Genomic DNA, 27,764 nt, shown 5'->3' on the forward strand with positions numbered 1-27,764 from the left:
GTCACACAAACATGTAAATTGCAACAGCAATGGATAGATCAGGCAGAATCAATAAGAAAACAGCAGATCTGAACAACACTATAGACCACACAGACCTATCAGATATATGCAGAACATTCTAGCCAACAGCAGAATACACATTCTTCTCAAGCACGCAATTACCTGCGCATTTGTGGGCAGATATTACTTCTTGCTGTAATGAGATATAATACCATCAATCCTATTGTTATGTTTGTTTCCTTTTTGGTGAAAGTGACTTAACTCTTCAGAATCCTGTCCGTATAAAAAAAAAAGTAGAGGGCACTAAAACTTTGTTATAACGATGTCACTCAATTCCTTCTGGGTTAGTGCCAAAACTTATTTAGTAATTTACTATCAAAAATATGTTCAACAATCTATGAGCTAACACCTCCATGAGAGCCTGCTTCAACTTTTACGAGAGCAAAGAACTGAAAACACCCACAGATGAGCGCCATCAGTTCTCAACACGTCCACCTGTTCTCACGAACATCCTGTGGAATCTCAGGTCGGTTATTCTGTCAACGAGCCTTTCCAGGCGCCTTGTTAGCGCTATGAATGGGGATAAAGCGAAGGGCTTCCTCGAAGCCATGGTGGATAAGGAGGCCCGATGGGGGTCACTGTGGACAAGGAGACCCTCCCTGTCCAGGCTCCGTGAGGACTGGGGGCGTCAGGGCGCAGAGTGAGTGACGACGCCGACCTGCGCCACCCCCACCTCACGCGCTGAGCACGAGTCCTGCGCCAGGGCCGCCGGCTCACGTGACGTTCAGCGACTTCTCACGATCAAGACAGACGCATGCGCAGAGGCGGAGGCGCGGCCCAGGTGCGTAGACGGTTGGCGATAGGACGGGGCGGGACAGGGGCTTCATCGGGGCCTCCATCAGGGCCTCGGGGCCACCCACCTGGAGACGGCTTTTGAAAACCGCAGCGCTGGCCGCGGGGCTCTCACGCACAGCATCCTGCGGGAGAGGTTGAGGCCAGGTGGAGAAGCAATGGCGTCGGCTGGGGAGCCTCGGGGCCTGCGGCCCGGCCTCAACTGCCCGCCCGCGGGGTTGGGCCGGCAGGGCCGGAAGGACGACTTCGGTGGGTGGGATCTGGGCCCGAAGGGAGGCCAACAACCGGAGGCCAATAAGGGGCGCTGCGGGTCCCCTGGGGCGCGGTCTCCTTCAGCTTCTTTCCCCTGGTCTCCGAGGGCTTCGGGCTTTCCTCTTGGGCGTGGTGCGGGGGCGGAATGAGCCGGCGCCAGCGGCGTGAGGCCAGTTGGCGATGCGGCCGTGCGTACATCATTTCCTGCCAACTTTGTCTCGTTCGTAGGTGAGAAAATGACCTCCAATAATGGCTGGTTTCAGAAGAGCTCCCAGGTCCCTAGCTTTGCTCAGATGCTGAAAAAGAACCTGCCGGTTCAGCCACCCGCCCAGAGGGTCACCACGCCCGCAGCGCAGTCCTCGGAAAGTGACAGCCTGTCCCGCATGGCTTCCAAGGTCACACCAGTGACGGGTACGACGTCTTTTTCACCTGCAGTCGGGCCTCAGCTTTTTCAGGCTGAGCTGGCCAGCGCGTTCCTTTGAGCCCCCGGTTAAATGTTTCCTGGATGTGTGGCCGCGTCTCTGTGGCCGGGCACCGCCCGGAGCGTGCATTAGGGCTCCCAGCGCTGTGGGAAGTTTGTTGGAAACCCTCCCCCCTTGGCTGCTAGTCATTTTGACCCCTTGGCGGTGCAGCCGCCTCAGGTGTGCCTTGCCGTATGGAGGTGAGGCTGTCACCCCTTCAGAGAGGGGACCGGCGAAGACTGGCTTGCGTACCACTGATCCCCTAGCATCGTTAGTGTTCAGTACACAGCAGGGGCACGCACCCTTTACAAATTGGACCGATCTCAAGGTGAAAGATAATATAAAATAGTCCATGGGAAACCAAAAACGAGGTTCTTGCCCCAGATGTGTGTTTTCCTCCATTGTAGGCCTTAGTGACATTGCATGTAAAAATGGCTTAACGGTTCTCAACCTGTGGGTCGCGACCCCTTTGGCGGTCCAACGACCCTTTCACAGGGGTCGCCTAAGACCATCCTGCATATCAGATATTTACGATTCATAACAGTAGCAACATTACAGTTATGAAGTAGCAACGAAAATAATTTTATGGTTGGGTCACAACATGAGGAACTGTATTTAAAGGGCCAGAAGGTTGAGAACCACTGGCTTAGAGAGTCCCTGAAGACCTTGACATGACTAAGATTTTGCGATTCTTTGATAGCACTTATGACATGACAGTGATAGGCCTTCTTTGCAACATAGCCTTGGTATTCCAAGAGATTTATACATTATACAGAATGACAGGCTGCGTTTGGCATTTGTGCCAAAATTGTTTAGGAGATACATGGAATGAAAACCACACATGACTAAGTGTGTGAGGGACAATGTCTTATTTTTTTTTTAATGCATCAAATTGACAAGCGTAAACATTTATTTTTAGGTAATTTTCCAGAACCATTGCTTTCCAAAGGTCTTTCATCTATTTCAAATCCTGTCCTTCCTCCAAAAAAAATACCTAAGGAATTTATAATGAAATACAAACGTGGAGAGATCAACCCTGTGTCAGCCTTACACCAGTTTGCACAAATGCAGCGGGTTCAGCTTGACCTTAAGGAAACGGTAACAACAGGCAAGTGAATGCCGTGTCTGGTTATTACAGGATGGGGAAATATTATCCTAGTAAAAGCAGAGCATATAAGTGGCAGTGAATTTCTATATTCACATAATGTTGGGGTTAGATAACTACTATTTTTGGTTGGTATACTTTAGAAAATGTTATGTTAATATTTCTTTAGCCTTTTGGAATCTGCAAGTAACTCACATACAAAATATTTATAATCATGGGATTTTAATTTTTGTGTATGGCTGGTTGAACTGAAATCTCATCAGCCTTGTGTATTATACACAGGTGTAAATACTTGTAGAATAAACATGCTTTTTAGGGATGTTAAGTATTTGGACTATGATTATCTTATTAGCAGGATTCTGTGATATTGATGCCTAACAAAAATTATGGCCAAATTTGGCTTCTGAAAGTCAAAGATCAGAGGTCAAAATAACACATGATTGGTACTCATCAGCAGTCCTGTCTGAGACTATTTCCTCGGTTCTCTCTAAAATGCCCAGTAACCAGAAGACCCTGTTACCACATTGTGCCCGTGGAAGGCTCCAGGAATACAAATCAGTAAAATGCAGAAAACGGCTTCTGATTTCATCACCTATGACCAGAGACTTGGAAGAACTTTAGGAAAGTGGAGGATAAGAGAATAAGTGCTCCTAAGAGGCATTGACAATTTTTAAACATATCTGTGCAAATAGGGTCTTAATGTAGAAGGGAGTTTTCCTAGGTCTTGTCACTGTAGGTTGGATTACTTCATGTGATCAATACCTCTGTGTTTAATTTCTATGTAACTGGTTAGCTTTTCTCCATTCTCAAATTGCCCTTGGAAAATGTAAACTATTGGTTACAGAAAAAATTGATCGGGGCAAATCTTCAGTGATTTGAACTGAAACTACTAAAAACACAACCCACTGATTGTTAATGGTGTTTATTTTATGTGCATAGTACTAATCAAATAATCTGATTCAGTGGGTTTGGTGGAGAGATCAGAGTATCAGTATTTTTAACGCACTCTACAGGTGACTTAGGTCCATTCATACTAAAGTTTGAGAAACTCAGGTTTAAACACATCCAGAATGATGACATAGGGTACTTATTAATGATTTGATGAGTAATGCTCACATATAACAATCATCCAACCCACTTGTAAATATACAAAATATCCTCAGGTTAAGTAAATTTGGTTTGGAACCCAGGTGGTCCCGAAGGAAGAAACTGAGGTCATAGACCAGTGGTTCTCAACCTTTGCCGCACATTAGAATCACCTGGGAATCTTTTTAAAATCCTGATTTCTGGACCTCATCCTCCAGAAATTTTGTTTCTTTGTTATGGGGTGAGGCCACAACATTAGCCCACAACGAAACAGAATTTCTGGAGGATGGGGCCAGAAATCAGGATTTTAAAAAGATTCCCAGGTGATTCTAATTGGGCAGCCAAAGGTTGAGAACCACTGTCATAGATGATGGAAGGAAAGCAATTTTCCCAAATGCAATCAGGAGTTGCTTGTAATCTTGATGTACTTCTTCAAAAACAACCAACAGTTAATGTAATATTTGAGAAGAGAAGATAAAGGCTTATGTGGAGTGACATTATACTTGGACATCTCTAATGAGAGTGGAGATTGAAGTTACCTAAAGGCCTCCTAAAGTCTGAAAATTTGAACTGGAAAATTCTTTGGCCTGTAAATTTAGGAAATGATTCCATTTCATTTTTTATCAGGCAAATATGAAATCTAGTAAAAGTAATTGTGTAAAGGTAATCTTAGAGATTTTGGATGACAAGACATCTTTATGTTTCAGTTTTCTTTGTTAATTCCCCTTCCTCCAACTGCCCTATGACTGTGATGGGTTGAGTTGCTTACAGTGACTCCCTGATAATAGGTGTCCAGGATTTCTTCAAAGGAATCCTTTCTGTTCTGGAGCTTTTAAAAGTATCGGGGGGGGGGGGGGGAGTATCAGGGCACCCAAAGGGGGGAAGAAATTAAGTTTTATTGGTATTGAAGTTTGAAAGAAGAAGGTGTTGCCAGAGGCTCCACATTTTGCCTGTAATTTGTCATTTGATAGATATATGGATGCTTTTCATTCCCAGGCATTATTCAAGACACTGCCACTCCATATATGGCTGCACTGTAAAGTTGGCCCTATGCTCATGCTGAGTCTGGAGCCAGCTGTGCTACTTGAAGGACTCCTCAGAATTAGTTCAGGGACCCACCCAGCTTTCCTTTCACCTGTATTGGCCCTACAGAAAAACTGATGGGCCGAGGTAGCTAGTTTTCCACAATTTTGTAGTTGGATGTTTTCCTGTGTAACAGACATCTTTTGCAGCATTTATTCTGAGTTCTTTTTCAAGGTAACGTTTTGGGACCATATTTTGCTTTTTGTGCTGTGGTCGATGGTATCCAGTACAAGACTGGACTGGGACAAAATAAAAAGGAGTCTAGATCCAATGCAGCAAAATTAGCTCTTGATGAACTTCTACAGCTGGATGAACCTGAGCCAAGAAATTTTGAAACATCAGGTAAATTACTCTTGATTATAAAGTATTTGTAAAATTTATTATTTTTAGAAGGAATAACTTGAAAGATTTTATATTAATGGAGAGTTACTTCGCAACTGCACTCTTTGTAGCAGGATTTGAATAATTTTCTTCCATTGCTGTCTGATTGCTGATGTATTTAACCATAGTATATATTTCAGTCCCATAAGAGAAAAACATGTTGCTCAGCTGTCTGATAACTTGTCAGATTGTCAGTGGGTTTGAGTCCCGAAACTTATTTTTCTATGCAAATTAGTGGATTCTTATATTTAACACTGTGCATTTAATACTTAGAGGTTTTTAATGCAATTTTTGTGAAGTTTGCCTGTGTTAAATTCAGTAATACTAGAATTACTTGAGAAAATAATGGCCTAAGGTAGCATAGCAAGAGTGTAAACTCCAGAATTAGATTGCTCAGGTTGGAATATTGACCCTGGACAGACAAGTTATTTGCACTCTAAGCCTAAGTCTTCATCATTTGAAAAGTGGGGACAATGATAGTACCTACCTCCTGTGGCTACCATGCAAAGCCTTTAAGCAGTGTATGTGAATAGTATATGATCAAATGGTAGTTCTTATTAAATATTAATTTGAGGAATATGTTAATGTGTTATATATGTTAGCATAGTAAGCAATTTTTGTCATGTCTCATGTTAGGTTACATTTTGGTTTACCCTTTGGTTTAATGTCTTGTTTTCTTGTTTTTCCTGGATTTTCTAACGTTGGAACCAAATTGCAAAGCTAATGCAAAAAATGGGACTAAAAACTTTGAAAACTTTGAATGTAGTATTCCCCTAGAAAACACTCTAGTAAAATAGCATTAAAATACTAAGTGAGGTGCTCTTCCTTTGGGGAGTATGCCTGCACCTTTCCAGGCCCTTCTCTCCACCTACCTCCACCCTTCTCTCTCCTAAACTCCAAGCACCCTTCTTTTGCTTCTGTAACTTGTTTCCTGAGCCCATTTCTAAATAAACTTTCTCTTATAGTTTGAAAAAAAAAAAAAACTAAGTGAAATAAGCCAGTCAGAGAAAGACAAGTACCATATGATTTTACTTATACATGGAATCTAATGAACAAAATGAACTAATTAGCAAAATAGAGACAAATTCATAGATAGAGAAAGGCTGACAGCTGTGGGGGAGAAGTTGGGGGAAGTGATGGGATTGAACAAAAATATTATAATTTTTACTTATTAAATTTTTTAAATTCTTTATTAAGGTATTACAAATGTGTCCTCATCCCCTCCATTAAACCCTCATCCTCCCCCCCACTCATGCTCTCATCCCCCTATTGTCCATGTCCATTTACTTATTAAATTTTTAATAGAATATTAATTTTAAATGTTTTACATAGTATTACTGTAAATAGAAAATTGTTCTTAAGCGTCTAAAACAGGGTTTCATTTTAACCTGTGCTGTGCCAGCACAGCCAAGGGTGAACCTGAGGAGGGGTGGTGAAGGATTAAAGAAGACAAAGAGAATACAACTGGGGCTCAGCAGATCTCCCATGCCTGGATGAGGACACAGAAAGATCCAGCCTGCAAGCTGAGACTTTATTTTATAGTCAGAGAAAAACAAGGAAGTGGTCAACATAGTTACAATGTTCTTGTGAGTTTCACCTTATTTTGGCAGCACTTACTGCACCTCCCACAGTCCATTAGCTACCTAGGTAGAAACTAGGGAGGGCTATAAGGTTAAGCTTAATTATGCTAAGAGGGCTCTGCCCCTCCAAACTGGGACTTGTTTGTGGCTCTGCCACAGGTCAATCCACGGCTTGATTCTATAGCCGCTCCCTACTTAACCTCTTTTCAGAATGTCACATATTTACAAAGCAAGCTCTATCCTATATAATCTATATATATAAAAGCGCAGTGACTGAACATCAGAACGACCAGTTGACCAGTCGCTATGATGCGCACTGACCACCAGGGGGCAGATGCTCAACACAGGAGCTGCCCCCTGGTGGCCAGTGCGCTCCCACAGCAGGTCGATTCCCACAGGCCATGCCCCCCCACCAGTGCACGAATCTGTGCACCGGGCCTCTAGTCCTATATAATAATAGAGGAATATGCAAACTAGCCAGGACGCTGTAATGTCATGACCGAACAGCAGGGACCTGAGGCTGCATGGCGCCTGGCCTGGGCGAGGGACCTCAGGCCACGACCCCTACCCTGTGGGGCTTGACAGTGGACCTCACGCCACACACTCCCCGGCAGGGCTGGATGGAGGAACTCAGGCCACACCCCATGCCTGGCGGGGCTTTCCAGGGGACCTCAAGCCAAGCCCCTCGCCTGGCAGGGCTTGACAGGGACCTCAGGCTGTGCCCCCCACCTGGCAGGGCTTGACGGGGGACCTGAGACTGCACCCCTCACCCAGTGCCAGGCTGGAGGACCTGAGGCTGCGCCCCCCCTGCCCAAAGGGGCTAGACGAGGTTGGGGCCGGCCGGGTCTGGGTCTCACCCAATGGGGGTGGGGCTGGCTGGGTCTGGGTCTCCTGCATTTTCGAAGCATGTGTGGTTGGTGGGCAAGGACTTGACTCTAGGTTCCACAGCGTGCCCCAGACTCTGATGAGAGATTTTCATATACATTTTACTAATTTTCTTTCATCTCTGACACTTTTATTATAGAGAAAGGGCAAATAGCAATATTAAAATATTTCCTCTAATTAATTCCCTTTTAATGTGCATGAATTTCGTGCCGGGCCACTAGTAGTAGCATAAGATTAGGAAACCCAGAACTGTGTTTGAGACTTGGCTAATGGGTATTTGGGCTAGAGTTGGCAGAAATATAGAGAAGAAAGTAATCATTCCTGAATTGCTGTTGTTTTACAGAATAGTAAGGTACCTGCTGTGTGGAGCAATGACTTTTATGTTTCCTTATATGTTTGTTTACTTACAGGTCCTCCTCCTATCCCTGCAGAACCTGCTGCTTCACCTGAACCAGCATACGTTTCAAAGGTGCATTATGGTAGGAAGTCCTTTCTGGTATTCCTTTTTAGCAGAGTAATGCAATTAAAAATGATAACATATAATTAAAATATGCATAAATATGAAAATATACATCAGTATTTTATCATTCAAACCTGGCATACTTCCACAAAGAGGAAAATTTCATATGCTGCTAAAAATTAGAGAAATGGGAAATGGAAAGAAAGGTGGAAGAAATGCCTTTTTCCTAGAAGGAGATAGTTAGTTTCATGTAACTACTTTTTTGAGAATTCTTTGCCTTGGTGGGCTTATCATTAATGAAAACCAGTGGCTTTCTGGTGCTTGATGGTTGGGAGATTCATGTCAAATAGTTTATTCACATTTTTTTAATGGTAGTTACTTGTCACTCAGCCCCCCCCCCCCCAAAAAAACAAGCAAACTACAATTGCAGTTGCAGTTACTCTTTGTGTTACCTAGGAATGATTACTTTTCTATGCATCTAATTTCTCCACCTGTAAAATGGTCATAATAGTAATTACCTCATAGGGTTATTAAGAGGAGTGTAGCCCTAATTGGTTTGGCTCAGTGGATAGAGCATCGGCCTGTGGACTGAATGGTCCCAGGTTTGATTTCAGTCAAGGGCATGTACCTTGCTTGCAGGCACATCCCCAGTGGGGGCTGTGCAGGAGGCAGCTGATCGATGTTTTTCTCTCATCGATGTTTCTAACTCTCTATCCCTCTCCCTTCCTCTCTGTAAAAAAGTCAATAAAATGTATTTTTTTAAAAAAAGAGAGGAGTGTAAAGTATTTAGATCTGGGCCTGGCATATGGTAGATGCTCACTAGATAGTAACTTTTTCATGTTCAACATTGTGTGGTGGTTACTGTATACAGTTCCCATTAGGTTATAAATCCCCTGCACAGCAGGAAAGTATTCTTAATTTTTACATTGCCTACATAGTAGTAACACTTCAGATTTTAAAGTTAGAGTATTTGTAGAATTAAAGTGAAAAATAGTCTCTTTTCTATATCTAGAGATTAGGATTTGAGAACAGTTTTATCCTGAATGCTTAGTTTTCCATTATTTTTGTAAAACAAAGAGGCTTTGCACATTTGCCTGCTTGTATGGAGTGGAAGGTCAGGCCAGAGAAGAGAGGCACATTCGCAAGGACTAGACCTAATGAATCAATGAGCAGAAGGGCAGTGAAGGGCCCCATCCAACAGCAGTGACCTTTTAACATGGCAAGGAGCTCTGGTCTTTTTTTTCAGCCTCTGTGGACATTTTTAATGAACAGAGTGACAGAATTCCAGTTCTCAGTGGTTGGCATAAAACACAGATTAGTAGGACCTTGAGAAACAGATCAATCTGTGAGGAAGAAAGAGTATGTGGTTAACAGTATGTGTAAGGAAACACAGGAGTAGAGTCAGGTTTGCTACGAATTGGTGTCAGAAAAGGGAGAACAAACACCATCCTTCAAGCATATGTTTAAACACAGGAATGGATGATATCGTTTTTGAAGAAAAAGATTCTCACCTACAAAAATGTGAACAGCTCCTTTTGGGCCAGTTATAGAGGTTATCACTATTTCATAGCCTGTTTACTTGGCCATATTTCTAACTGTACCATATCTTCATAAAAAATAGTGATATTTTGGCTTTGATGACAGGTTCAGCTTACTCACGTAGTAGAGATTACTTGAAATTAACAATTTAGAATCAAAGAGATGTTTTAATTGGCATTGTTTGTTATTTTATTGTCACCCTTTATTTCCAGTAATTTGTGAGAACATTTTATTCCCTCAGTAGCCAGCACACATTTAGAGGGAATAAGGAGCATTGACTTTGCTCCTTATTCCTTCACATGCACCCTAGTAAGACACACATTTACTAAGATCTGATTATGTTAACAAATAGAGGCCCGATGCACGGAATTCGTGCAAGGGGCTCGGCCCTCACAGCCCCGCTTCGTCTGGAAGGTCATCTGGAAGGACGTCCAGAAGAACGTCTGGAAGGATGGGAAGGTTGTTCAGCTGTCCGGTCTAATTAGCATATTATGCTTTTATTATTGATAGATATTCATTAGTTCCTTAACACTGAGTAAGATCAAAAGGTGTATCTGTATTGCTAACTCACAAATATTCCTTATCTTATAAAACGTTTTAATGTGTAGCAAAACAGCTCTTGGAAAACAATTCTTGTTCTGTCAGTTCTAATTGAAGTATATTTTTCTATTCTATATGATAACACAAAATAATTAACTGTTTAGGATGTGATTAAATATAGCAGAGTACATTCATTCTACAGAACTAATAAGAGAATGAGGTGTGTAGCACTAATGTATACCCTTGAGTGATGTTCAGAACCAAGAAAATACAAAAAGTAGTGTTTTATTTTTGAAATTGATTTATACTTACAGATTGTTTTTCAGAATATTCATAACAACCTGGTAATAGTGGTTGCATTTGGAGAAGGAATGATTACTTTCTTCTATATACTTCTGCCAACTCTAGACCATCAAATACCCATTAGCCAAGTCTCAAACACATTTCTGGGTTTCCTAATCTTATACTCTCTTCTGAATGTATATCTCTTGTATTGCTATTTCAGTTAAAAAAATAGTTAAATTTTAAAATGTCACTAAATTGAATACTGCTTCTCTTGTCTCTCTTGGTGGCAAGCAGAGCCAAGTTGCCGAGTCCTCCTCATTCATATTTTTTACTACATAAGGACCCAAACCAGATTTACACACCACACATTGATGATTTTGACCAATTTGAGTGAACTATATGCTAGCATGCAATTACAGTAATAATTTGCTTCTCCACATGGTATACTCTGTGATTAGATAAGAGAACATATCCACGAGTCCATCCTCCCCCCCGCCCCCCCAGAATTTTATTTTGTAATTAACTGTCTGACTATTCTTTCACTTTTTGATAATGTGACTTTACCTGTTTGTGCCCAGAATGGAGCATTAACAATATTGCCAACAACAAAAAATTCAAGTTTTAAAAATATAAACAAAAACAAGTAAATGACCTAACTGAAATGAGTTGTATCCAGTTAGCAGAATATTAGCTGAGAATGCAAACATCACACTTTCATTATGTGTGCCTACATAATAAAAGTGTATACACACACACACACACACCTTTATTCTAATTCTCCCTAGGGCATGCTTTTATTGATTATTTTAGAGAGAGAGAGAGAAAGGGAGAGAGAGGGAGAGAGAGGAATATCAATGTGAGAATAAAACATCTATCAGTTGCCTTTCACACTTTCCCCAACAAGGGATCGAACCCACAATCATGACATAAACTTTCTTACATATATTTATAAATTAACTTCTTCAGTTGTCTACGTTAATAAAAGACAAAGATGCTATTTGACCGTACCTTCGCTATGCCCCAAGCCACGCCCACCAGCCAATCAGAGCAACTATGCAAATTAACCCAACCAAGATGGCGGCTGGAAGCTGTGGAGCTGGAGAAATCAGGAGGCTTGGTTGCCCTGGCGATAGAGGAAGCCAAGCTTCCCACCAGCAGCTGTGTGCTCCGCTCAAGGCAACAAAGTTTCAGTTATAGAAGATAAATAAATCCCAGATACCTGCTTCCAGCCAGCCTCCACTGGGAGCTTGGGTGGCTGGGGGCCGTGGCCAGCCTGCAAACAGCCATCAGCCCCTCACCCAGGATGGCCACACCCTCATGGGGTGAGGGTCCCTGCTGGGGGGCTTGGCCAGCCTGAAAACGGCCCTCAGCCCCTCACCCAGGCTGGCCAGGCACTCCAGTGGGGACCCCCACCCTGATCCGGGACACCCTTCAGGGCAAACCAGCTGGCCCCCACCCATGCACCAGGCCTCTATCCTATATAATAAAAGGGTAATATGCAAATTGACCCTAACAGCAGAGCGACTGGGAATGACTGGTCACTATGACACACACTGACCACCAGGGGGCAGACGCTCAATGCAGGAGCTGCCCCCCTGGTGGTCAGTGCGCTCCCATGGGGAGTTCTGCTCAGCCACAAGCCAGGCTGATGGCTGCCAGCACAGTGGTGGTGGTGGGAGCCTCTCCCGCCTCCTCAGCAACACTAAGGATGTCCGACTGCAGCTTAGGCCTGCTCCCTGCTGGCAAGTGGACATCCCCTGAGGGCTCCCAGGCTGCCAGAGGGATGTCTGACTGCCAGCTTAGGCCCAATCCCCCGAGAGCGGGCCTAAGCCAGCAGGTGGTCATTCCCTGAGGGGTCCTAGAGTGCGAGAGGGCACAGGCCGGGCTGAGGGTCCCCACCCCCGAGTGCACAAATTTTTGTGCACCAGGCCTCTAGTGAGATTATAATAGGATAATAGAAGTCTCTGGGAGAAAGCACGATGTTGTTTAAATTCATACTGCATTTGATTTGTTTTTCTAGAAAGGAGACACATGCAATATGCAAAGATTTCTCATATTGTTAAAGAAACATTTAATCAACTAATTTCTAGTCATTCAGAATATGTGAAATGTAGCAATTCATTGGCTGCCTTTGTAATCGAAAGAGGTAAGTCCAAATATTTGGGATGTGTTGGTGTGTAGAAAAACTATTAATGATTTGAACTATACTGTTGTAATATTTTAATTATCTTTGCTCCTATTGACAATGGTGTTTATTGATTTGAAGTGGCCTTTTCTAGTAGGTGTGGGTTATTAAACACAAAGGCTCTTAAAGGTAGACATAAAGTATACTGACCAGTAACCAATAGACAACTACAGAATGGTTAAATGCCTAACATTTTGAATGATAACTCCACAATTTAATAACCTGAAATATAACTCCCATTATAAGCATTGAGAAGGGCTCAGTAAAAATCAACATACTTTTTTCATTATCAAGTCAGAAAAGATGAAAATATGAAAAACCATGAATCCTCTGGTTTTTCTTGTGGATATTATGTGTGTTTCCACTACATTTTATCTTTTATTTACTCTAATGCTATAAATTGATCATTAATTAAAAGCGTTTGAATTCTATATTCTGAATAAGATATTAAAGATGATATAAAACAATTTGGGATTTGGTTTCTATTAAGTCATGATAAAAGTTAAAAACTGTTTTCTATAATCCAAAAATGCATGAGAATTCATAGATAGGAAAGAACTGATTGGGTTAAAATATTTGGGAACAGGGGAGACTTAAGCTGGATCTTTAAGGGTTAATAGGTTTGGATAAATAGAAGAAAGGAAGACATCTTTAGAGATAGACTGACACACACACAGACAGGAGGGAAGAGAACAGCAGTGAAACACTATGCATGGGACAGTGACAGGGAAGTTTGTTGCAAGTGCAGAAGAATATGTATGAGGCATGATACAAAATAGTTAAGTTGGTAAGATGTTACCAGATTATGGAGTGGCTTAAAAGTTGGATTTAATGAGGTTGAAAGTAAACTGGGAGAAATATTTTTGAACAGGGCTTGATAATGTATCCCAGTTGTTGGGAACATTAGTGTCAAACTCAGTTCTGCTACTTCAGTGACTTTGGGCAAGTTATATACTTAATATCTCTCTGCTTCAATTTCTTCTCATTTCTTAAAAATAGAAATCATAACTTTTACTTCACTGAGTTGTTAGGGTTAGATATGATAATATAAATAAAGTATTAGCCTAGTACTTAGTGTTTAGTAAAGTTTTTATAAATTACATTTGTGATGATTAAGATAATTGATATTTAAGCAATAATAGTCAACACAATTCTTTTTTTTTTTTTTTTAATATATTTTATTGATTTTTCACAGAGATCTCTCTGCTTCAATTTCTTCTCATTTCTTAAAAATAGAAATCATAACTTTTACTTCACTGAGTTGTTAGGGTTAGATATGATAATATAAATAAAGTATTAGCCTAGTACTTAGTGTTTAGTAAAGTTTTTATAAATTACATTTGTGATTATCCACTGAGCCAAACCGGCCTCGGCTGTCAACACAATTCTTAAAAAACATTACAAGGATCGAATCTGAATTAGGGAATCACAGCTAAGGTGGTTGTGATGGTGTACCTACATTAGAGTTGAGATAGACATGAACATGAAGAGAAAAAATATTTAAAAAAATTATTTGAAGTTTTCATGGGAGAACGGTGTTTTCATATACACAGGGAAGCTGATGTGAAGTTGTGGGAAGAAGAGAGTGGGAGAGAAGAGTAATCTGGTTTTAGAATAACTCACACAATCAATACATACTTGAATATATTATTAGAAACCTCAAATGGGTGTTTTTCACTTCCCAGCCAGCCCATCTGCAGCGGACTTGGTCACACATTCCCTGTGATGGCAATTTCATACTTTTCCTGTGTTCTCAAATATCCCACAACCTCTCTTCCATTCTTACTGTCACCTACTGGCCTTGCCTCATGGTTTTTAATTGGGTCTGTAAGAAACTATCAAATCCAGACTTTATTCTGTCCTCTGCCACCATATCTGTGTACTTTCCTCCTCTTGTATCCACCTTTTCTCTACTGTTGGAGTGGAGGAGGGCTCTCTTCTCCTAAAGACTAATCCCTCCCCTTAAATTCTGTTTCCATTCTCCTCCCATCTTGATGAATGCCATTTTAAGGTATCCCTTCTTTTTTCTGCATCCTCAAGCTTTAGTATCTGCATGAAACATTTCGGGTCGAATTACAGAGCTGAGAAAAAAAGCTGAATGCTTGGCCACACTATTGCCCTTTATAAGTCAGAAGTTACATCACCATCTCATAACATCCCTTTTTACCACCTCCCACCCCTTACTGCATGGAGCAGCTGCACTATCCACTCCTACCCCTCCTCTAACATTCTCCATCTCAGTAAATGGCATTCGCCCAGTTGCTGAGCCAGACTACAAATCGAAGTCATCCATTCTTTATCCCCTTTCCTAACTCCCTAGAATTGATCTCTAAATCCTTTTGATTATATCCCCAAACTATACCTCAGATCTGATAATTCTTTCCAATTTAACCCCCATCATTTGAGACTCAAGTTATCTTTTACCTAGATTACAGTAACAGGCCTCCTTTAATTTAGTTTCTTGGACCCTACATGTGAAATCCCCACACAGGATGTGACCCATTGTGGTGTTTGCTGCCTTAAGTAGATTTGCCATAGCTTTTTAGTGAAACCCACAAACTCCTTAACATGGTTTTTGATGCCTTTTTTTTCTAACATTATCATATGCCATGCCCTTCACTACCCTCTACCAAAGCAGCCATACTGTCTCTCTTAGCCCAGGGACTACATGAACTACTTCTTGCCTAAATAACTCTTTACCTCGCCCCCATGCTGCTTATTCCTCATCCTGAAATTTACATTTCCTTTTCAGAGAGAGGGATTCTGCAGCTGGTCTGCAAGAGATGATATTTCCCTCTTATTCTTTACATCAGTCCCATGCTTGTTTCCTCCAAGGCCATTGTCACAATTTGTGGTTTGTTTAGTCTTTTTTTCTGTCTCCTATTAGAAGTTTCATGAGGGTGTCTGGCTGAGCTATTTATTCCCAGCACCTAACTTCAGTACTTGTTAGTACTGGTTAGGACCTCAACATTTTTTTTAAATTTAATGGAAGTCCTTTAGGTAGTTTCAAATGGGAAACTGAACTTTGAAAGACTAAGAGGAGAGATTTTCTGAAAGCATTAACACTGAAGTAAAAGACAGAATGAGCAGGATATTCAGAGGAGAATATTTAGAGAAAAAGAGCAATGAACTAGTGATCAGGCTATATAGAAAGACCCCATGGTTAGGTGTGAAAGGAAAAAAGAACAGTGTCTTTTCTGAGCATAGTGTCAAGAGAATCTCAAACAGGATGCAGCAAAAGTAAATGGAACAAAACTACTGGAAAGAGCATAGGTGCTTGTTTATTAAAAAAACAAAAACAAAAACAAAAAACATTTCAGTAGAGCAAAGAAACTAGAAATTGGTTTGTAGAGAGTTTGAGTAGATTAAAAAAATGTTAGAGACACTATCTACAATCTGCTTAATATAGTAATAGAAGGGCAAATGAAGTCTCTTAGCAAGCTCAGTAAATCTAGATGAAGTATAGATGCATATTGGAAAACCAAGAATATCTGGTGATTCTGGTGCTCTTGGTAAAAATTGAGATGAAAAATCATAATATAAAATATGCTGTTTTAATTGAGCTATTGAAGTATTGTTAAATTTTTGCTTATTAGAAGACTCAAACTTGTATTTGAAATTGTAGAATTATTTTTCCATTTTTTCGGTCAGTGTATTTTACTAATTTTAAAATGTTAAGCTAGATTTTGAACCTAGGGAAGAGGGAGGTCAGAATAACCTGCTGCTGTACCTGCTCCCCTCTAGCTGGACGGTACGAAGTCGTGGCTCTCGGCACAGGCGAGTATAACTACAGCCAGTGCATTAAGCCGGATGGAAGAGTGTTGCATGACACACATGCTGTTGTTACGGCAAGACGGTCTCTCCTTAGGTAGGTAACAGACACAGTAAATGCTGTCAAGTACTAATGCTCTCAATCCATGTGAATATGTTTTTATTTACAAGTGGAATTTGACTGATATTTGAGCCAAAGATGTGACAGTCTCTTATTTATCCAATGATCTGATTATTTCCATGACACTTTTGGAAACCTTGTCATAGTAACTGTGATGTAGCTTTATTATCAAGACCTTATGATTCCAGTATTAAGAGTCCTACAACCTTTTAAAGGATAAAAATATCATCTTTATTACCAATGAAAGTAATTGGAGAGTATAGCTTTAGATCTAGGCCAAGTAGGATTGGCAGTATTTCACCCCTGAATTAGCCATACTTATCCAAAGTAGCACCAGAAATGGATGGGTTTCCATTCATGAGGGCTGTGCAAATTTACCATGTAACAGAGTGTATATAAGGGCATCTTGAGACAGGCAGATCTCAAAGAGAAAGAGAGAAAGGGGATGAGAGGATCATGCCGAGTTTCTTTCTCCAAACTCATCAGTCACTCCATTCCTTACAAGGGAATTGATAGCAGGCAGGAGGGAGAAGCCAGGAATGTTACTGATTGGAAATCCCTTATGAAACAGAAGAAGTGGAAAGTAAGTGTTACTCCCACAGTATCCACCAACTTTTGGTTTGCTTATCCCATTAAACTTACTTTTACATATAACATTTTAATGGAAATTTTCACATACTCATAAGTAAGAATAGGATAATGAAGTGCTAGAGTGTTTTTTGTTGTTAATCCTCACCAGAGAATATTTTTCCATTGATTTTTAGAGAGAATGGAAGGGAGGGGAAGATAGAGAAACATCAATGTGAGAGAGTCACATGGATTGGTTGCCTCCTGAAAGAGCCCCAACCAGGGGCAGGGATTGAGCCTACAACCGAGGTACCTGCCCTTGATCGGAATTGAACCCGGGACCCTTCAGTCCGAGGGCTGACATTCTATCCACTTAGCCAGACCAGCTAGGAGTGGAGCGTTTTTTTTCTTTTTTCTTTTTTTTAAACAAATTTAACTATATGACTTTATCTGAAACACTTAAGTATTTATCTCTGATTATAAGGAAGGAATCCTATAATCTTAAAAGGAAAGTTTGGGGGGACTCCATTAAAGCAATGCAGCACATTGTCCTCCCATCCCCTTAGTGCTATTCGTATTATTTGACCTCTTTAAAGATGCCTCTTCTGGATTCATTTCTTTCCATGGTTGGCATTGTTATGTACTGATGCTTAATTTTACTATCATTTACATAATTTTTCTATCATTTACATAATAGGATTAAAATCATTTTTAATAAGCAGAATAGTGTTTGCCCCTGATTTGATTAGTAGTGTCTTTTAGGAGATCTGCTTCACTTCTTAATACAACTATGGTCTTCATTGTATTAATTAGTTGTAAAAACACAACTATGCTTTTGTGTTTTTGTCTTCAAAATCTGAGAAAGGAAGGAGGAATTGATAGGAAAATGGGTCTTTTGCAGGATATGATAGCTGAGGACTCAAATGTGAGAGTAGAGTGGTAGTCAAGGAAGAATTTTGCTTTAAGGCAAGTCATGGGGCAGACTGGGCTCCAGTTGAGGACTTCTCAAGGGACTGATTCTTCATTAAATAAGGTTAAGATTATTTTAGGAGTTATTATCAATTTAAAAAATGTTAACATACATGTCAACATATTCCTATGTGCTTATGACACATAGGAATATGATGCTCATTAAGATAATTACTTTTAAATTGTATAACTTGATAAAGTTATAACTCATTTTTTTTAGGTACTTTTATAGACAACTTTTACTCTTCTACAGCAAAAATCCTGCTATGATGGAAAAATCAATTTTTTGTACAGAACCAGCTTCGAATTTACTCACTGTCAAACAGAATATCAATGTTTACCTCTATATGAACCAATTGCCTAAAGGGTCAGCCCAGATTAAGTCACAGTTGTAAGTATTACAGAAGTTGTTTTTAAAAGCAATTGGGATGGCCATGTCAAGTATTCTGAATCCCTTCAACAGTAGCACAAGTAAAATTGTATCTTACATACTTCCCTCCAGCCTTGATGTGTTATTTGTAGACTACAAGAGGCCACAAATTCTGTCTCCCTCCCTTCCACTCAATCTGATCTATTACTACTAATTAAATATGGATGTACTTCAGCACCTGCTTTTCGGTGCTATTGAAAATCTTCTCCTTTCTAGTTGGAAGAATTCATAAACTTTAGAAAACTATGGATTTATGCACTCTTCACATACTAATACAGGAGTTAATGAATGCATTGTATTTTTCTGGTGAGTGTATGGCCAAAACTTCATTATCTTGATGAATGGGTAGCCTTGGCATGAAAATTAAATAATACAGAGAAACACAAAGAAAGTAAAATTCTCTTGAAGTCGACCATCTTAAAAATTCTTTTACTAACATCTTTGAAAAGAAAGGCAATGAGTGTTCCTGGAGAGAAACTTGAAGAAAAATAATTTTAGATTTTATTATTTTAACATTGTATTGGAGATTGAATAAAAATAGTTTTCTTTCTTCAATTCTTTTATTTTGTAGTTTTAGAAAAATTTCATACAGAAAAAAATAACTCAGAAACTGTGGTAAGGACAAAAATATTAGGTTTTCCTTTGATTTTAAGATACAAAGAATGGCAATAATATGAAATTTATCTTTGTCGGAATATCTAAATGTAGCTATTTTCTGTTTGGAACCAGGTCACTCCATTCCTACCTTGCTTTTGGTTTGCATCTGTTATTGGAATTAAATGTACACTGGCCAGTTAAACATGTTCAAGAACAATTCTTAGGTACATGTAACTTTTATTTTGTCAGCTTTGTTTTTTTAAAGGAAGAAATTTTCTTTCTTCAGGCGTCTTAATCCACATTCAATATCTGCATTTGAAGCCAATGAAGAACTGAGTCTCCATGTTGCTGTTGAAGGCAAAATTTATCTGACTGTCTACTGTCCTGCAGATGTTGCCAATAGAGTAAGCAGTATGTCCTCAAGTGACAAACTGATGAAATGGGAAGTGCTTGGTGTACAGGGGGCACTGCTGAGTCACTTCATACAGCCAGTTTATATCAGCGGCATAGTTGTTGGTGAGTGGACTCAGTACCTCCTGGTGCTTTTACAAGGAAATACACTGTATTTATCAGTATTAAAATCAGGTTGTCCATATGTGATGTTATATTTAAGGGGGAAAAAAAACCAGATCCACTGTTTTGTTAAGCTTTTCATTTTATGGTAACTTGGAATCACACAAGTGACTTTTGTCACCTTATCAGAGGCTAATATTTAATATTTTAAGTTAGCCAGTTAGATGTATTCTGTCTTAAACTTTTACTTTAGTTTGCACAATACTCAATCTTCCCCTTTCTTTTGGAAGCTGTTTCCTTGAACTTCTCAAATCTAATAGCTTACATTTAGTTATCCCTGAAATAAGAAATTCATTAGGTGCCCATTTTAGTTCTTTCCTACCCTTTTGCTTTTTTCGTATATTTGGTTATGATCTTGATCCTCTGCATAGGAAGTAAGTAGAACACAATTTTTCTTTGGTGGGGGATATTACAGAATGCTGTATTTATATTTAAATGGTTTTCCAGACATTATTTCAGTGACAAACTATTTTGGGGCTCATTTCTATAGTTTTCATAGAGTCTTATTTCTTTCCAAGATTTAGGTTAAATACTGTCATTATTTGGCTATTTTTTGCTTACTGTTGGCTATTTTTAGGTTAAATACTGTCATTATTTGGCTATTTTTTGCTTATTTTTAATTTCACAAGTCCTTAGGTCAACTGAGTTGATTTGGTTGGGCTTCTCCAAGCATGTAAACTTTGGTAACAATTCGATGTGTAAGCTTTAGATACCCACCTTGGTAATAGCTTTGTTTTTAGTTGGTGCTATTTCTGTTAATTTTTTTATAGTTCTGCATATTTTATACCCTTTTTTTAGGAACTTCTCTTGTAGGGAATGTTTCTTCAGTTGAATATATATGTAGGATATTCTGCCATTCAACATTTCATGTAATATTGGTTTGGTGGTGATGAACTCCTTTAACTTTTTTCTTATCTAAGAAGCTCTTCATTTGACCTTCAATTCTAAATGATAGCTTTGCTGGGTAGAGTAATCTTGGTTGTAGATCCTTGCTATTCATAACTTTGAATGTTTCTTGCCACTCTCTTCTGGTCTGCAAAGTTTCTGTTGAGAAATCAGCTGACAGTTGTATGGGTACTCCCTTGTAGGTTACTAACTGCTTTTCTTGCTGCTTTTATGATTCTCTTTTTGTCTTTAACCCTTGGCATTTTCATTATGATGTGTCTTGGTGTGGGCTTCTTTGGGTTCCTCTTTTTTTGGGACTCTCTGTGCTTCCTGAACTTATAAGTCTATTTCTTTCACCAGGTAGGGGAAGTTTTCTGTCATTATATTTTCAAATAGGTTTTCAATATCTTGCTCTCTTTATTCTCCTTCTGGTATCCCCATGATGTGAATGTTAGTATGCTTGAAGTTGTCCCAGAGGCTCCTTACTCAAATCTTTATATATTTTTCTTTTTGTTTTTCTGATTGTTTTTTGCTTTCTCATATTCCAAAGCATTGATTTGATTATTGGAATCCTTATGATCTAATCACCTTGCTAAGGTTCTACTTCCAAATACTATCATATTGGGTTTCAGCCTATGAATTTTGTGGTGACACATTTAGTCTGCAGGACAGTATGTAATAATATGTAATATTTTCTTTTGAATTTTCATTTTCTATCCACTATTGACACAATGACTATTCCATAAACCTTGTGTCTTCCTAGCTTTTTTCTGTGTCCAAGTATATCTTTAACTAGCCTTCATTTTTCAGTATCTTTTATTTATTTTTAATTTTTAAAAATATTTTTATTGATTTCAGAGAGAAAGGGAGAGGGGGAGAGAGATAGAAACATCAATGATGAGAGAAAATCATTAATCGGCTACCTCCTGCACACCTCCTATTGGGGTTCAAGCCCACAACCCAGGCATGTGCCCTTGACCAGAAGCAAACCCAGGACCCTTCAGTCCGCAGGTTGACCCTCTATCCACTGAGCCAAACCAGCCAGGGCATCAGTATCTCTTGATTTGGAACATTCAAAGGAGTGCTTAGAAAAAAGGTGTCAGAAACAACTCGTGTTCTTTTAAACTCATTTATATTTCTCAAATAGTCATAATGAATGTGATTCCAGGGTCTAACTCAACATCTCTAATGATGTGGACACAAAACTTTATTTGTGAAATATATCTAGTGGTAGTATATAAAGCAGTGATTCTCAACCTTCTGGCCCTTTAAATATAGTTCATGTTGTGACCCAACCATAAAATCATTTTTGTTGCTACTTCATAACTGTAATGTTGCTACTGTTATGAATCGTAATGTAAATATCTGATATGCAGGATGGTCTTAGACGACCCCTGTGAAAGGGTCGTTCGACCGCCAACGGGGTCGTGACCCACAGGTTGAGAACTGCTGATATAAAGATTATCTTGTTGTAACAACCTCTAATGCTCTAAGACAAAAGAGATCTACTGTAGAATTACTAATTTTTAAATAGGAATGACTGTTCCCTAACTTCTATATTAAGTTTGATGCAGCCCTTTTATTATACTAATAACATTGTATCTTTTTGAGTTCTCTTCAACAGTTATTTTAACTGAGAACTCTTAAGTTTTTGGTATTGCCCACAATTTTAACCAGAAACAGTCTTTAAAAAATGTGTTGTGAAACCAGAACATTGTGGTACTGGAGCACTTGTAATTTGTGGCCTGTAGATGTGGAAAAATACTGCCCTTTCACCAGCTTTTCCTCAGCCATGTTTACCTGCTGCAGTAAGTACTGATTTCATGCTGGAGTCTGAGAAAGCAAGACTGAAGGAGCTAATTCTGTTTGGCAAAACCTGTAAAAAGTACCAGTTTCCTTCTGGGTCAGCTCTGACTCTGTGCTCTCATTCACTGGAATTTGAATTTGTTACTTTTCATAGAAAGTTCTTTTTTGAATGGAGATTCTGACTGTCCTTACCTTGCCCAGCTACAGAATTAGCTGCCAAAGAGTAGAAGTGAGAGAGGGAAGGTTGCAGGATGAAGGATAAATAAATGGACGTTAGACTCTTTCCAGTCATTTTTCTGTGTGTTTTTTTGGTGTGTGTAATCTCTGATGTTGATAGTGTTTGTCCTGTTTTTGCCTTCTAGGTGATGGGAATTGCAGTGATACTAGAGGCTTAGAAATTGCTATCAAACAACGTGTTGACGATGCGCTCACTTCAAAACTTCCCATGTTTTACTTGGTTAACCGACCTCACATTAGCTTAGTGCCCTCTGCATTTCTGCTTCAAACGGACGTGGACTATAGGTCCTTGAGTCTGAACTGGGCACAAGGGGACATTTCACTGGAGATTGTGGATGGCCAAAGTGGGAAGATCACTGAAAGGTTAGCATAATTCATTTCTTCAAAAACCACATTACTTTTGCAAAAGAATACATTTTAATACAAGTTTGAAATGCATACATTTCTAGAAAAAATATTTCTAAAACTGGTACAAAAGAGGGAAAAACCTAAATAGATTATTTTTTAAAATATATTTTATTGATTTTTTACAGAGAGGAAGGGAGAGGGATAGAGAGTTAGAAACATCGATGAGAGAGAAACATCGATCAGCCGCCTCCTGCACATCCCCCACTGGGGATGTACCCGCCACCAAGGTACATGCCCTTGACCGAAATCGAACCCGGGACCCTTGAGTCCAGAGGCCGACGCTCTATCCACTGAGCCAAACCCATCAGGGCCTAAATAGATTATGTGAAAGTTATCAAGAAGGTGCCCTAACTCTTCCTCAAAGAAAGCACCATTCTGAGATGGTTCAGAGGAATTTTATAAACCTTTACAAAGCAGAAATTTCCAATATTATCTAAAAAGATGGAAACCATCAAATGCTTTTATTAGTCAAATGTATCATTGATACTTAAATATGATAGAAGATTTCTGCTCCTTCTTCCAAAAGTTACAGACCAAGTTCACTTTTATATCCAAGCAAAATTGCTTAAATAAAATATTAGGAAGCAGAATCAAGCAATACATTAAAACAATAATGTATTTTATATAACAATATCAATTGGTATTTTTTCTAGGAATGTGTGGGTAGTAATAATAAAAATAACACCATGTTAGAAACTCTTATTAATGTATTTTGTCAGATTAATTGATCTAGGGAAAAATATCACATCTCTATAAATTCTAAGGAGGCATAGTTCTACAACTATTCTAGATAACGATACTCAATAAAGCAGGAATAGATATTTTTGTTAAGGATCAAATGTATCTTTATTAATCCAAAAGTATCATCATAATTGAAATTTCAAAGGCATTTTCACTAACATCTAGACAAAAATGATTGTTTACTGTTATTTAACAGTAACCTTAATGCATTTTGGATAAGAGAAATAAATGAGATATAAAATACTTGAAAGGAGGAGGTAAAATTACTATCTTTACATATGGTATTATTTTATACCTGAAAAGCCCAAGAGAATCACGTGAAAACTACCAGAACGAAAATCATGGTGGAAAATTCATATAGAGAGGTCAGTAGTTTTCAAACACATGAGTGTATGTTAACTGTTGTTGCATTACCTCAACACTTACTGGCTTAAAAACAACCACTTATTACTGCTCACAAGTCCTTAGGTCAACTGAGTTGATTTGGTTGGGCTTCTCCAAGCATGTAGGGTCAGCTCTAGGTTAACTGAAGGTCCACTTGGTCCTTGTGTTCTCTCAGCCTCTAGGAGACCAGTCCCAGCTGGTTCACATGGTAGAGGAAGGAATCCCAAGAGAATGAGAACTCAAAGCCTCCTGAGGCACCAGCTCAGAAGTGACACATGATCTATTCTGTTTGCCAAAACAAGTCACAAAGCTAGCCCAGATTCAAGGGGAGGGGAAGTCAAACACCACTTTTTGAAGGGTCAGTCTGAAAAACGATATTGTTAAAAGCATGGAGATGGAGAAACGAAGGATTTGGACAATTTTTATAATCTGTCACAAGAGCCAAGTAATGAGAAGATATAATGAAGGAAAGGAGTTTCAATAGCAAAAACGTTCATGATATATAAAAACATAGAAAAAAATATATCTACATGTGCATACATGCCCATATACATGGAGGATCAGGAGGTTGGTGTATATATTTTACTTTTTTAGCAAGTCAAAGTTGACATACAGTGAAATGCACTGACAGTTTCATGAATTTTGACATATATACATACTTGTGTAACCATCACCCTAGTCAAAATGCAGGACATTTTTATCTCAGAAAATATTTCTGTGCCCCCTTCTGGACAGTTCTTAGTAGAACCACTATTTTAATTTGAATCACCATAGGTTAATTTTACTTTAAGCAATAAAAATTTACCAAATATCCATCTTCTACTTCAATTTTAATTTGACACTATAATAACTTAAAATGTAATTTCATTAAAGAAATGAACTTCAGACGGTAATTATATTAAAAATATTTTATGTAAAAAATTTCACTATATGTATTGCACATAAATCGAGGTAAATACCTGTCTATTCTATGTTGATTTTAATCCCTACAGTTGCCCTGCATAAATTGTTGAATAATGATTAGTGACTGCTTCATTTCTTTCACAGTTCTCCATTTAAAAGTGGTGTGTCCATGGCAAGTCGGCTGTGTAAGGCTGCAATGCTAAGTCGATTTAACCTGCTTGCTGGTGAAGCTAAGAAAGAGGATGTACTTGAAGCTAGTACATATCATGCAGCTAAGGTAAGTCCTTAAAGGAATGCAATTGATCATAGGAATATAATTTAAGACAAAAATAAGGTAACATATCATAAAGTAGGAACTTTATGATATGTAGCAAAAATTGGTTGAATAGTTCCTGAATATAGGATAGTGCCATGTAGTGGTAAACTTAATTTTTAAATAAACATGCCAGAAACTGGAAATATAAGTAAGTGTTGTCACTTAAAGTAGCCATGGGGTGTGTGCTTCGTGTGATGTGTACTTTGACATTGCTCAAACCTGCTGTCATGCCCAGAGAAACAAAATGAGAACAAAGCTTCTTCTGTACATGATATTAACTGTGCTAACTAGAGAAGTTAATTATTCTAAATTAACACATTATGATAGATAAATTAATTTTTCTGTCTTAATTTTGTGAAATAGCTTTAATTTCAGCAGGTGATTTGGGCCTGAGTAAGTAAGTGATGTAGATAACCTTTTTCTTTCTTCTTTTTTTTTTTAATTCTTTATTGTTTCAAGTATTACTATGTCTCCTTTTTCCCCCATTGACCTCTCCCTGGCCGCTCCCACCTCCTCTCACCCCTACTATCTGTGTCCATGGGTTATGCTTATATGCATGCATACAAGTCCTTTGGTTGATCTCTTACCCCCTTCCTCCTTTGCCTACCCTCTGAGGTTTGACTCTCTGTTTGATGCTTCTATGTCTCAGGATCTATTTTCATCAGTTTATGTTGTTCATTATATCCTACAAATGAGTGAGATCATGTGATATTTATCTTTCTCCTAATGGCTTATTTCACTTAACATAATACTCTCCATGTCCATCCATGCTGTTGTGGATAGTAAGAGTTCTTTCTTTTTTACAGCAGCATAGTATTCCATTGTGTAGATGTACCACAGTTTTCTATCCACTCATCTGCGCTGGGCACTTAGGCTGTTTCCAGATCTTGGGTATTGTAAATTGTGCTGCTATGAACATACGGGTGCATATATCCTTTCTGATTGGTGTTTCTGGTTTCTTGGGATATATTCCTAGAAGTGGTATTACTGGGTCAAATGGCAGTTCCATTTTTAAATTTTTGAGGAAACTCCATACTGTTTTCCACCGTGGCTGCACCAGTCTGCATTCCCACCAGCAGTGAAGGAGGGTTTCTTTTTCTCTGCAGCCTCTCCAGCACTTGTCATTTGTTGATTTGTTGATGATAGCCATTCTGACAGGTGTGAGGTGGTACCTCATTGTTGTTTTGGTTTGCATCTCTCGGATGATTAGTGACCTAAATGAATGGAGAGATATACCATTTCACGGATTGGAAAACTCATTATTATTAGGATGTCAGTTCTGTCCAAATTAATCTATGCATTCAGTGCGAACTCCTTAAAAAATGCAGCAAGCTTTTGTGTAGAAATTGGCAAGCTGGTTCTTAAAATGATGTGTAAATCCAAAGGATATAGAAGAACTAAAACAGTTTTTAAAAAGAATAAAATTGGTAGACTTATCCTACCTCATTTCAAAAGGCACAGTAATCAAGACAATGTATTGATATAATGATAGAGACAGATAGATCAATGAAATAGAGTAAACCCACATACTTATGGTCAATTGATTTTGTACAAAGGTGCTAAGGTAATTTAATGGGAGAAAGAATAGTTTTTCGACAAATGGTACTGGGACAACAGAATATCCATGAGTAAAATAAAAAAAAATTAATTTAAATTTATACTAGTCATGCAAAAAAAAAGAACCTCAAAATTGATCATAGATCTAAAAAAGCTAAAACTATGAAACTTCCAAGGAAAACATGAGAAAATATTTATATTCTTAGATTAGGGAAAATTTTCTTAGATATGACAGCCAAAAGCACAATCCACAAATAAAATTTTTTAAAAAATTATTTTAGATTAAATTTAAAACTTAGCTTTAAAAGTCATTTGGGTCGATGTTCAACCACTGAGCCACACTGACTGGGCAGTAATTAAATATTTTAATTTTTAAAATGTCAAACTGAAGAGACAAAATTAGGGATACTTATTTTTCATAAGCCAAATTCTGCCTATGTTCTATAATTCAATTTTTTTTCTTCCTATAGTGTTTGTCTGGATCCTATCAAGAAGCTAAAACTTTGTTGAAATCCTACTTACAGCAGCATGGCTATGGCGCCTGGATTGTGAAATCTCCCTGTATAGAGCAATTTAGTATGTGAATTAGGCAATCCATTGTCACATTAAAAATCTTTTCTTTTTTTGGTGTGTTTTGACTAGTAAATTAAAAATATAATTGGTTCAGCTTTCAAAATCGGAATCTTACAATAGCACTGTCTAGAGATGAAAATTTGTAAATATTCATGTCAAAGTACATTGAAGCATTAGGGTTTTGAAGTTTTAATTTTTAGAAAAATAATTACCTTATTCATTATTGTGGCCA

At 38.7% G+C, this 27,764-nt stretch overlaps 1 protein-coding gene across 1 annotated transcript; it reads left to right on the plus strand.

Annotated features, from left to right (window-relative positions):
• Positions 1-799: 799 nt before the first annotated feature.
• ADAD1 (adenosine deaminase domain containing 1) lies at positions 800-27,597 on the plus strand. Its single transcript, XM_006081657.2, has 12 exons — positions 800-841; positions 1,333-1,515; positions 2,485-2,673; positions 5,014-5,181; positions 8,096-8,164; positions 12,530-12,655; positions 16,439-16,562; positions 18,343-18,513; positions 19,436-19,665; positions 22,776-23,013; positions 25,231-25,363; positions 27,430-27,597. The coding sequence occupies exons 2-12, from the start codon at positions 1,341-1,343 to the stop codon at positions 27,541-27,543; spliced, it is 1,737 nt and encodes a 578-aa protein (XP_006081719.1). The 5' UTR covers positions 800-841; positions 1,333-1,340; the 3' UTR covers positions 27,544-27,597.
• The last annotated feature ends 167 nt before the right edge of the window (positions 27,598-27,764 follow it).

Source organism: Myotis lucifugus, unplaced genomic scaffold, assembly GCF_000147115.1.
Source record: "Myotis lucifugus unplaced genomic scaffold, Myoluc2.0 scaffold_1, whole genome shotgun sequence".
NCBI classification, from domain to species: Eukaryota; Metazoa; Chordata; class Mammalia; order Chiroptera; family Vespertilionidae; genus Myotis; species Myotis lucifugus.